Raw genomic sequence first — 13,036 nt, 5'->3', positions numbered from 1 at the left:
CACATTTGTTATTTCTTCTAAGTGCTACCATGTTTGACTATCAGTTTAACTGTTATCAAACAATGTTGAGTTGACACAAATGAGATGTAATTAGAAATATCTTGATCCAAGAATCAATTTGGATGGCTTTGAGCATGGAAATTCAACACAGTTAGAGAGAACTCACAAAAATACGAAAAGTGAGATTTTGGAGCAAAACATGATCAAAGGACACATTTGGGACACGTTTTCGTGTCATAATTTTCCAAATAGTTGAGTGTTGGGTTTTGTAGAGCCCAGTAGTGTTTGATTCGGATTATAACCCAACCCGTAATAATATTGCTATGGTTTTTAATGAGAAATTTTCTGAGGTTTAGTCCATGGAGTAGAGACTTGAGCCAATAGGTCTAAGCTCAGAGGTCTGGGGACAATGCCCCTGGGAAAATTTTTTGGCCCGTTTTGTAGTCCATTTTGAATCCTTTGCGCAGGATAGAAAAATTGTTGTTTTGGATATTAGGGTTTTATGTTGTTTTGGAGATTAGGGTTTTATGTTATTTTGGAGATTAGGGTTTTATGTTGTTTTGAGATAGAAAACTGTACTGCCGCATCTTGTATTTTTTCCTGAGAATAGTTAAATTCCTGCAACTCTGTGGACATAGGCAAATTGCCGAATCACATAAATACTGTCTTATGTGTGATTATTTTTCTTAGGCGTATATTTTTCCCTATTTTTTGCATCTCACAAATTTGAGAATTTCGTGTATATTCCAATCATTAAGCTTAACCTTGATAATTTATATAAGGCCAAAATGTAAAACTTATCCTCTAAGTTTTACCTTTTGTCAAGTTTGACTTTTATCATTTCAATCCTCTAAGTTTTAATTATACACAATTCAGTCCTCCGTTTACTAATCGTTAAATTGCACCGTTAAATTATCCAAAACGACACCGTTTTACACTTAGTTAATATTTAATTTTTTTTAATTTCTGAATTTTAGAAAAAAAAAACATTTATTTAAATAAATTTAAAAACAAAAACAAAAAATACTAAACCCAAACGGTAGGGACCGAGAGGAAGAGAGATTGAGAGGGAGAAAGGGAGAAAGAGGGACAGAGAGGAAGACGGCGGCTGGACTCCGTCCAATGGTGTCCTCGGCTTCACTCCACCGCTTCAGCAAGCAGCTCCAGCCATTAATTGTGGCTGGGGTTCACTAAAAAAGAGTAAGACTTGGGTTTCCCTAAACCCTATTACTTGTTGTTTATTTCCTGAACATTTTTATATCTGGTAATTAGATGTTTCAGAAATTAAACCCCAGTAAACCACAAATTTTTCACTTTGCTAACCCTTACTTGTTATATTTCCGATAGATTCAGTACGTAGAGGGCCAGTTACTGAAGCATAAGCCTTGATATAATTTTCTCGTGTTTGAAATTTTGGTTTGAGGAAGCTTATTCTCATGAATGAAGACAATTGTATTGGCAGGGAAGGATCACGGTTGCAATTATCTTGTATATCTCAATAGTCTGAATTTTGACCAAGAGGAGTAAGCATATTGATTTCTGTTGCTGCTATACTTCTTCTTCTTTTTTTAATTATTTTTTATGGGGAGCAACCTTTCGACCAGCCTCACGTTTCAGAAGCAGAGTTTGCAGAGGCAAACTAGTAGAACTGGGAGCACGTATTTGATAGCTAAGGCACTAAGAATGGATTTTGATGACAAGAAGGAAGCAAGTGGTAGTGGCCGGAGTCGCCTCCTGAAGCGGCGGAGTGAAGCTGAGGACACCACTGGACAGAGCCCAGCCGCTGTCTTCCTCTCTGTCCCTCTTTCTCCCTTTCTCCCTCTCAATCTCTCTTCCTCTCGGTCCCTACCGTTTGGGTTTAGTATTTTTTGTTTTTGTTTTTAAATTTATTTAAATAAATGTTTTTTTCTAAAATTCAGAAATTAAAAAAAAATTAAATATTAACTAAAGTGTAAAGTGAAATCGTTTTGACTAACTTTTAATGGATAGTAAATAGAAGACTGAATTGATTATAATTGAAATTTAGAGGACTATAATAACAAAAATCAAATTTAGAGGACTGAAACAACAAGAAAGTAAAAATTAGAAGCTGAGTTTTGCATTTTGACTAAAATATAAATATCTAGCACGATGCACAAAGTCATTACATAAAAGCAAACAAGTAGCGAAACCAAAAAGCAGTACAAAGTACAAACTGCTAAAGCTATTACATGTCCAAATGGTTTGTAAATTTAAAGGGGAGGGGGGCAAAAGAAAATGGAATTGGCATAAGATGCATCATGGCTCAATGACCCCTCCTATGGATCCAGACACCACATCTGAGGTCAAGGCTGTTGTTTTGCTATCCCTATCCCCACTAGCCTCAACATCATAGGACTCCTCCTGGTCTCCCACATAAAGGTCCTATGAAAGCCGGGTCAACTCAAACTTCAAACCCCAACCCATCTAGAGAGTAAGGGGCTGTTTGGATTTATTGTTTTCCATCACCCATCATTTTGTTTTCATCACCCATAATTCAAAACTATTATGTCCCATGGTTGTTTGGTTTGTTTGGATTTGTTTTCAGTTTTTGTTTCCATCACTCAATTTTCTAATTTTTGAGTGATTAATTATGGAAAATGAAAACAACTTTTAGATGTTTTTGAGTTATAGAAACAGAATTATGATGGCATTTTGGTAAATACACACATATTTGAAGGACCCACAGTCAAAGAGTAGTCAAATCCAATCAGACCTTTTACTCTCTCCAAAACATGTTGTCTTTTTTTTTTTTTTTTTTCCTTTCACGCTGGGTCGAGTCTTCTTCTTTTTTTTTTTTTTCATTTTTTCCTTTCACACTAGGTTTGGTCTTCTTCTTCTTCTTCTTCTTCTTTTCTTTCCTTTTCACATTGGGTTTTTTGGATTTGGTTTCTTTTTTTTTTTTTTTTTTTTTTCTCACATTGCGTTTGGCCTTGGTTTCTCTATTCTTCTCTTCTTCTTCTTCTTCTTTTTTTCCTTCTTTTCTTTTCTTTTCACATTGGGTTTCTGTGTTTGGTTTCTTTTTTCCTTTTCTTTTTCTTTTTTCTATTCCTTTTCACTGGGTTCAATGAGTTTGGGTATTGGGGGTTGAAGGAAAAAAAGAAAAAAAAAGAAATAAGAAGTAAAAACCACACCAAGTCAATCCATGGGTCTCATAAAAAGTAAAAATTTTTAAGTTATCAAAATTTGAAACAAATGCCAAACATGCCACCTTAGGAAGTTGTGGTATTTTCAGTGATAAGTGAAGATATTTGAGTGATGAGTGGGCATTTTTTGAAATCCAAATAGCCCCTAAGATTTTGTATGTGGAAATTGGTCTTAATTTAGCCTGTTAAGTATCCATCACAATTCCATAATTTTGAGACTAAGAGTCCGTTTGGATACTGCTAAAAATTGAAAACGTTGTAACAAAATAATTTTTAAATATGTGAATAGTGCTATGAAACCCATTTTTAATGAAAGTTTTGCTGAAAAAAAAAAAAGGTTTGTGAGTCCCATGCACGGGACCCACCGGAAACGTGAAATGCTCTTCTAAAAAAAAAAAAAAGCAGACGTTGTATCTAAGATTTTATTATTGTTGTTGTTCTAATATTCAACATACACTATTCGAAAGATTAACCACATGAGACAAAAACATGAATCACCTAACACTGTTCTTGCCAATCGCCTCCATTGCTACAAATGGCTCAACTTTTCACTATACTACAAAATGCAATCACAAACAATACAGTTGCCTCACCCCTCCCTCAGCTTTCCCCAAATTTCAACGCAAGCACGTCCAAAATGAGAAGCACCAACACTAGAAAGTGCATTGTGCATGATTTTTTTCTTTTCTTTTTTTGGGTCTGTCATGTATGTTAAATGTGTCCAAGGCATGGTTTTGGAACCTTGACTGTGCAATCACTCCAACCTAGAATTTTCAAATTAAATAATTAAAACACAAAAAAAAAGTCAGTTTATTTGTGAAGTTGTCAATCCATCTTAATTTCTTTTGATTATTGTTGCATGAATAAGAAAGTGTGTTAATGAAAGCATCTCTTACCTAGAAGCAGAGGCCACCCTAACCCATGTATTATAGATCCCATAATCTTTCACCCTATAAAAATACAATAAACATCATAATTACCAAAGATGGAGAAGATAAAAATTATAAGACAAAGTGATAATAACTTCATTGATATATGACATTCAAATAAATCTTACCATTGTAAATTTTGCTCCAATTGATACATATTAATTTTGAGCAATGATGGTAATATAAGTTTTCAATGGAGGATCCCATGAAGCAGTCTAAGATTCTAAAGTATAAACAATGATACAAAGCCATTGACCAGGGCAAACGTGGTAGCCATCACCTGTCCAAAGCACGGTGGAATCGGTTTTAGGAAGCCCCATGCTCTTTGGGTACAAGGGAACTCTACTTACCATTGGTCAGCAGCAATTCTTAAGTATTGAAATTAATGTGGATGGCACAAAATTTGCAAGACCAAATTTGCTTTAGAAAATAGGTTCCAGTTAAGCTGTGGGATTTCAATTCGAATTGAAAAAAAAAAAAAAAAAAAAAACAAACAAACAAACAAAACCAAACCTAAATTGTTAATTTTTAACTAATTACCTCCAATTCATGATTCTTTTCAGTGTTGGTGAAAGTGTGAGGCACACCTAAGCGCAAAGGCTTCTTGGAGCCTAGGCACATAGTACAAGCACGTCTTTTTGAAATAAAGCACACATTTTCACAACATAATGTATAATAACTTCTAATAAAAAGATTCACAATCTATACTACTATAAAAGAGTAACCAGATTTGGTCTCATCTTTTGATTTTCCTAACATATCCCTACTATAAATGTTCTTGCAAAATCAAGAGATGTTAAAAACTTTTTTTTTTTTTTTTGGATAGGTAATAAGAAAAATATTATTGATAAAAGATAAAGAAAGGAGAATACAAGGTGATCAGGATGATGAACACAGGGTAAACAACAACCAAAAACATAGAAACAAAGAAATCAAGAAACTATTCTAAGAGAAGAAAGAAACTCTATAATAGAAGAACAAACCTAAAATAGTAAAATAACACAATTTTAAAATTCAAAAAGTAGCAAACTTATCTCCTACATTTGGCATAGTTTTATATATCAATTAACTTCCTCTTTCCCCTTCTCCATAAGTAACTATTTCTTTATCGTTTCCCACTAAATCAAATAAAATTCTCCCTCTCTCCATTAAAAAAAAATCCTCAAACATGCTCAAAGCACATTTGAGGATGCTAGTATATAATAAAGAAGTTCAAGAAATAAATATATTTAGACCATCAATTCAAATGGTTAGTCTTATGCAATTGCATTAAAGTTGTAGGTTCAAATCCTCCATGTAGGCTAGTTCAACTTCTTAAAATTTCTATGTAGTATTTTTCCAACAATTATTAATGGACAATAAGACAGTCAAGTTATCAGCTAATCATATAAAATTTAAACAAAGCATTTTGTATAATTCTCTTGCCCTTTACAAAAGATACGCAACCATGACTTTTGATTGCCATGACCACAGTTACATACATGGTTGAGTCAAAATATACAAAGGCAAAGAACAAAAAGTACAATAATAGTAAGTAGTGACTTTTATGTCTAACATAAGCAATGTAAGGCCATCCTAAAGCAAATATTAATCATGCATTTTGGTTTGGAATATTGCGCTTCACGCTTTTAGCATGCTTTGACCAACAATGTACCAAATGGCACACAACTATGTCATTTTATAAGAAGTAACGAAAGATTTTATATTTAGTTTTTTTATTAGATATAAGAAGTAATGAAAGGTACGTGCACATATACAGTAAAATAACAAAAAAAAATTAAATATACATTGTAAATATCAAAAAAAAAAATGCTATGTCCACAATATTTTCCCAACAAATCCTATGTGACAGGTTATTACGGATTGTCATTAGTGAGGTAAAATAGTAATTTCAGTGGTAGGTTCAAATTAGAACCAATAACAACTAACTACCTATAATTTGTTGTGAAAATGTTGTGAACATAGCACCTCTCATATCAAAATATTAGGAGAAAGATCAATAACCAAAATCAAACGATAGAATATTTACTTACAAGTAAACATCATCTGTATTAATTTCGGGAAAGAGGTTGATGTAAAATCGGAAGCCATCAGGGCTTATATCTCTGCATAGTAAACCTGCCATACATTCAATGGTCAATTAAAGCACAACAACAGCATTAATATTTTCAACAAAGTTGTGAAGCAGGGTACCTTTGCTCTCAGCAGTTAGAAGATGCTCCTTCGCCATGGCTGGAGCAATTCCTAATGTCATTGCAGCATCACTTGCACTTATCCCAGTTCGTAGGGTATCAGGATTTGTTACAAGGGCCTTGATTCTTGCAAAAACCTACATTTGACGGCACTAGTTGGTTATTGTCGTGCAATTTTAACTAGCTTCTGACATTGTGCAGAAAAAACAGAGTGAAAGATATTCACTTGACATGGTCAAGATTTTTCCAATTTTCTTGTTATATACAAAAGCAGATATGAAAAGAATAACTATGTTTTGTTTGCTCTGCCATTTACATTAGGCCACATGGTAGGAAGGCGGGAAAAAAAAAACGAACGTACTTTTCCTTCAGCATATGTTTTTACTTCAGATATTAAGATTTAAAAGATAAAGAATGATGGGGCAGCACCACTTCAACATTAATGGAGCCTCACTCATTTTCGAATGAATTTATAAGGTTAGGTTAAAACTGCCAAATAAATTTATAGACAATGATAGTAGACATTGCCATGTCATGATTTATCCAAAAACTTAAAATAGAAGCAGCTACTTTTGCCATACAGGTACTATTGGTGTTCCAAAAGTACCTTTTCGAAGTCCTGGAGAGGTATGTTCAAAAATCAACGGAAAAAGGCTTTGAGCAAATGTACAATATACACATGGCATACCCAGAGACTTCCTGGTCAAACTTGTTACTTTGGATGAATCATTGGGGAGAGAGAGAGAGCATGTTTAGTTATTAATTTCTTTTATAGGTGCACTATTAGTTATTGAAAAAAGTTTTTGAACTTCCATCTTCTGTTTTCATTCCCACAATGAAGAGAAAACCATCCACTATTATATTTAGTGTACCTACAAGACCTTTTCCAACTTGCTTTTCGGCAAATCATTTTCATCTTCAACCAACAGCAAGCAGCACTTTCACATGGATTTTCCCATTTTAAAAGACAAAAGCAGAAAACAGGAACTTTTACAATAAGTGAAGCTGCCAAAGCCAGAAATGATGACCACACTTTTTCTCATTCCCACACCCCCTCCCCCTTTTTCCCCCTTAATAAGATGGAAAATATCTGGAGTGTCAAACAATACAAAAACATATTATCTCACGTAGCAAAATGTTTTAAAAACATTTCTCGGCAGTACCACTGGGCATGACTCAAAACTTGAATGATACATAAAAAGACAATACAGAGTGTCACCCTATTTAGAAACTTCATTAAATTCATCAAGTTGTGGTTTTAATATTCCCCCAAAAGTAAGATCCTTGGGGAAAGGCTGTCTATTATTTGAGACATAATAACTTAAATGAATGAATGATTGACATAAAGGCCTCATAATGATGAAGGGAAGAACTGCATTCAGTTCTGCTATACTAGTCATAAAAAGATCTACTATTAAGAGCTTGTTTGGCATTGCATTAGCAAGGCTCCTTAAAGCTCTTTCGCAATTTTCTTTTACTTCATTAATCATAATAATCAAATAGTTAAATATTAATTGCATATTTGAATTAAGTATGAAAATAAGTATTTATAAAATATAATAGCAACACTTTTACAATGTCTTCTTTAGTCATTCTTGCATCTGAATGCTTTTTATCAATTTGACTACCAACCCGGTGTAACAGTTTCAAAACACTACATAACTGTAGTCTGCCAAACACTAGCAACTTTTCAGTTAAAGCTCTACTCCTACAACCCAAATGGGCACTAAGTAGCTAATTCTTAAAGTAAATGCTCAATTTTTTTTTTAAGTAACAAAAATATATATATCAGAAAAAAGGAGTTACCCAAGTATACAGGAAATATACTGGGGGTGAAACAATCAATTACAAAAATGGATTTACTGTTGATTTTACTCAATACAGTATGCAAAGGTGTTCTTCTGTTATGTACCACTAGAGAACTTTTTCTTATTTACCATAATTTTTCAAATAAGTTAACAAGCATATTGCAACTAATTTTAGGTAAAATATAGGACAAGAAATTAGCGACCATCTACACCATTTCACTATTACGTGTTGGATAGATTAACTAGTAAAATCTCTTAGTAATATCAAATCCTGCTTTAACTAGGAAAGTTTCTCTAGTGATATGATAGGGCTTTCCCTTATAGGTCATTGTACCCTCCAATAGGCAAAAGTATGAGAGAGAGAGAGAGAGATCACCTCCTCATCACTGTGGGACTTATTCTGGATGACCATGACTCCACTATCAAACTTCCGAAGCATCACTGGACTGTCATAGAAAGATATGATAAATGACTTCAAACATTATTTTATTTTACTTTTTTTTTATAAGTAACTTCAAACATTTAAATATGAGCTTTGAAAAAAATTTCCAGTGACTATAATCTTGAAATAAATTATTCTGTGATTTTGCACTCTTTATCTCAACTATACAGCAGATTACAAAACTAATAATTTGAAGAACTGTCAGACATACACATCAAACTTCTCCCAGAGAGAACATGCTCGCAACAAATCATCCGGTGAGATCAATTCTGCATAAAAAGAATATACAAAAAAATAGGTTTCATCTTCTACAAAAGCAGCCGATATATCAAAAACTTATGCTGCAAGGCAAACCAGGAAATAAAGAGTATGGTTAAACAGACCTGTGCCTCGAGCACGGTTGAAGAGACAATAGACATCTATAAGATTGATCATTCCTCCAGCTCTCTCAAGCGGAATTCTGACATAATCTGCCAACTAAGTGTTATAAAATAAAAGTTAAAATTTTCTTTTCTAAGAAAGAGAAACAAATAAAAAGGAATCCTATATCAACACATGGAAATCAACAACTAAAATAATGATACAACACCAGAGAGAAAGAAGTGGACAGTGCTCCCTCTTTTAATCTTTTTTTTTTCTTTTTCTTTTTCTATTTAAAAAATGATTCTTATTTCTTCTTCCATAATTCCATATTTAAAAGTTGGCACTTACATAGGGACAAGATTGTCACACACTTTTTTTTTAAAAAAAAAACAAGATTTAAGGACATGACGTATTTCATTGGTCTACACAACACATGCTCTTTTTATCTTAATATCTTTAATACGCATATAGAGGAAAGAGTATGATTAGACAATCTCAAAACACATGGATGTGATTAAATTAATCCTTAACTAACAGCGTACAATTAAAAAAGGGTCAAAGGTAGAGTGCTTTCTGTACACTTTACCCTTTTTTATGCAGGAAATTCCATAACAATAACAGAAGTTCCAGCAGCTCAACTTTTAATCAATGATACATACTCACAGTCAAGTCACATGAAATGATAGGCAAGTGCAGAAGTTGGCAATTATAAAGAAAAGGAGAGATCTCATATATAAATCTTCAGTTATACTTGTTATGCTGATGAGTTGTAGCTCAAGCAGCACACCCTCCCCCAACCCACTGGTGCATGTTAAATTTTACCAAGAAAGTAGAAACAAAAAAGCACCCCCCAAAAAAAAAAACCCTTCAATTATCAAACTTTGAAACACCAGCCTCTTAATTTTCCCACTCTCTTTGTATAAAGATACGCTAATAATACTAGAATCAATAACACATAATGAGGAAAGAATAGAACCTGGCGGGACAATTGTTGATGATACAGCGCTCCAGCAGACTCTTTCGTAACAGGGGATACAATACCAACACTCAACAACCAATCTTGCATCGCTTCTTTAGAACCCACTTCATCATCATTTGTTGCACTAGATTTAGAGTTTGAGCCAGACAAAAGTTTTTGCCTCATTTTCTCTGCTAGTATAACCATCTCTTTAGCCTTACTCTGTATATCCAAGATGGTTCATATATTTAGAGCAGCAAAAGCAAATAAACTAAACAATAACATAGCAATAACTATAAAGTGCTCAATTATTTTAAAGCTCAAAATTTGAATTATTTTCCTTCCCTACATTTTCTCAGAAATAACCCAAATGGTTAGGATTAAGTTCAGTTTATCACTTTCTGTTATCCCACATTAACCCATTCAAAAATATAGCATAACAAATTCCAATATTTTCTCAGCAGCCAAAAATACCATAATTACACCTAGAGATTTAAAATATAAATTATTCCTTTCCTACACATTTTGAGCAATAAAACAAACCCTTTCTCTTTTCTTTTTTTTTGCTTTTATTATTTGGATGATAGCTTTTTATTTAAACCAAGGAAAACCTGCGGAGCAGAAAGAAAATATACAGAAACAGAACGGCTGCAACCTAGCAACTGGCCAAGACGCAACTGCAACCAACAAGCACAAAATACTGCCACTCAAACAGCATGAAAGCACTGCCAACTACAAGAAGCAGATCTAACAACGAAGGCCCAAAACAGATAACGTAGACTAGATATCAAACACAGAACAGGGGATCCTCTAAAGCTTGCCAGGGACATGATTCTCTATCTTGGACTTTGAAGCTAGACAACTTCTCACATCAAATATAATTGACTTCATCAACTCCATTTCACTATTAATCTTCCCATTATGCACCCCTTCATTTCAATTATTCCATGCCAAGCCAATTTGCAGATAGCATGCTTCAGAACAGTGCCCTATGACTTCTGTACAACCCAGTCCAGCACATAATCCTAACTATTTACATGTCTATTAAACAGGTATCTTATAAGGATCAGCTACCATATCCCTTTAGTAACAGACAGATGATCCCGTTGATTCAATTGTGCTTCTACAGAATTCACAGAACCATTGTAACCCCATTTTACTAGCATTTCTCATTGTCAACTGGGTGACGAATGCATGTTTTGGAATAAGACCTGGAAACCAGAGAGCTTCCCACCAACTAATAAGAGCCATCTTTTCTCTAACTGCTTTCCCAAGTGACAGAACAACTGAAATCCCGATTTGCAGTCGACAGACAAATAGCTTTATTTGCAGAATGATTCGAAACATCTTCACACAGCCTACTCTGAATCAGAACCAACTGTTCTCAGTCTTCTGACCCAGCAAGAGGCTAAAACCACTTTCTTCTTTGATCATACAATAACACCCAAGCCTTGGTCCGAAATTTTTGGGATTGTCTATGGATCCTAAATAAACTAGTTAGGGTAAGCCGCATGTATTCTTTAACCATACTATGCCCAAATTTCGGTAACAAAGGCCCCCTCTAGGTGCTAATCATCCATAGCTTCCACATTCCCAACTTTAAATTTCAACAGAGGCCTAGGTAAGCTATAAATTTGGAGTAATGTCCTCCAACTACAAGAACAACTCCAAGGAATTTAAATAAAGGAAAAACTTCATTTAAGTTTAAACACATTACTAGATTAAATTTATTTCTCCTAAGAAACTCGTAAATAATGAGTAAAACAATACTGCTCCTACAAAATCACAAAAATAAATATTGGATGCGGATTTTAGTCCAGAAACCAATCTCTCCTAAAACATCAAGAGTAAGGCTCCTTACCAATCACCTCGTCTAGAACCCGAAAAAATGGGAGCTTTGTAAACTGTGTACGAACCTTTTTAACATAAATTCAGCATAGCAATTAGAAAACAGAAAAGACAGAAAAAGAGAGAGAGAAAAGTCAGTTACCATTAGAGCATTCAAATCCTGAAAAGCTTCCTGCAAGCTCTTGTCAGTACTTTCCCACATCTCCTGCTCCTTCCTCAGTATCCCAGACACCCCCACCATTCTCACCGCCCCTTCCCTCGTGTAAAACCCACCAGACCCAGAACCGGGACCCGACCCGGAAACCGAACTGGACCCAACAGCACCCTGAGTCTGGGTCTGAACGTCGTTCTCCCAAGCCCTGGCCCTCCAGTTCTCCCAGAACTTGGCCAGAAACGCGTCCGTATCGCCCTTCCCTCTCATAACGACGGTCATCACCACCGATTTGGAGGAGTCGAGGGAGGCTTGGAAGCGGACACGCGGGGAGTGGAAGAGGGTTTTGACGGACTTCTTGGTGGAGAAGATGTGGGTTACGAAGGAGAGAGGGAGAGCCACGGTGGCGGAGGAGGTGGAGGTGGAGGAGGAGTTGTTGTCCGGGAGCCAGAGGAGGCGGTGGGTGGTGAGAATGAGGAGGCCGGATTTGAGGAGAGGGAAGTTGGGGATGTCGTCGCATTCGAGGTCGACGGAAGAGAGGATGGAACACTCGATTTCGTTTGGGAGAAAGACGGGTCGACCGCTGCTTGTGAGGTCTGCTTTTGGGAGATAGTTTGTTGCCATTGATAATGATGATGATGATGATGTCGAGAAGAGAAGGTACACTACTACTACTGCTACTACATGGGATGGAGTTGTGGATTGTGATTGATTTGAGTTGAGACTCAAAAAGATTTTATCAATGGGATTGAAGTCGAGCTGGTGTGGGAGCGAGCGAGAGAGAGCAGGAAATGGTGTCGAATTAGTTTTTGTCAATTTGGTCGTTATCGAATGAAATTAACCACCGAAATAAACTGTTTTATATGGTGCTTTACATTAGGTTTTTTAATTAAATTTAATTAATTTTTTAAAAAATAATATTATTTATATTTTATTAAACAATATAAACGTGTGAATTTAATTTAAAACATCTAAATTTTATCATCTGTTCAAATCTAGAGATTGTTTATATATATAATATATATATAAGATATTTGTATCATTAATTAATAATATTAAAATGTTGTTATTATTATTATTGTGAAATTAAATCCTTTAAACTTTAATAGAAAGTAACAAGTAACAACAGAAGATTTGATTTATCGTAAACAGAATTTCCATAGGTTTATTTGGATAAACAC

The 13,036-nt window shown here is 34.7% G+C and overlaps 1 protein-coding gene across 2 annotated transcripts; it reads right to left on the bottom strand.

The window, feature by feature from the left end:
• Positions 1-3,572: 3,572 nt before the first annotated feature.
• On the bottom strand, positions 3,573-12,693 carry LOC126721960 (vacuolar protein sorting-associated protein 36). Of its 2 annotated transcripts, XM_050425100.1 has the most exons (9): positions 11,847-12,693; positions 9,875-10,078; positions 8,919-9,012; positions 8,747-8,804; positions 8,470-8,539; positions 6,287-6,422; positions 6,127-6,211; positions 4,061-4,114; positions 3,573-3,928 (listed from the first exon to the last, which is right to left on the bottom strand). In XM_050425100.1, the coding sequence occupies exons 1-9, from the start codon at positions 12,477-12,479 to the stop codon at positions 3,919-3,921; spliced, it is 1,344 nt and encodes a 447-aa protein (XP_050281057.1). In that variant the 5' UTR covers positions 12,480-12,693; the 3' UTR covers positions 3,573-3,918. The 2 variants fall into 2 exon arrangements, with proteins under 2 accessions (XP_050281057.1, XP_050281058.1); XM_050425101.1 differs by lacking the exons at positions 3,573-3,928; positions 4,061-4,114 and adding an exon at positions 4,202-4,373.
• Between the last annotated feature and the right edge of the window lie 343 nt (positions 12,694-13,036).

This window comes from Quercus robur, chromosome 4 (genome assembly GCF_932294415.1).
Source record: "Quercus robur chromosome 4, dhQueRobu3.1, whole genome shotgun sequence".
Classification (NCBI taxonomy): Eukaryota; Viridiplantae; Streptophyta; class Magnoliopsida; order Fagales; family Fagaceae; genus Quercus; species Quercus robur.
This window is presented reverse-complemented; position numbering and strand designations above follow the sequence as displayed.

Bases quoted from the DNA above. Each gene is read 5' to 3' on its own strand.
- LOC126721960 (XM_050425100.1), bottom strand. From the start codon at position 12,479: ATGGCAACAAACTATCTCCCAAAAGCAGACCTCACAAGCAGCGGTCGA. The intron at 8,540-8,746 runs GTATGTCTGACA...TTTCTATGACAG, and splicing joins CTCTGGGAGAAGTTTGATGT to TCCAGTGATGCTTCGGAAGT. The intron at 4,115-6,126 runs GTAAGTAAATAT...GTATTTTTATAG, and splicing joins AATACAGATGATGTTTACTT to GGTGAAAGATTATGGGATCT.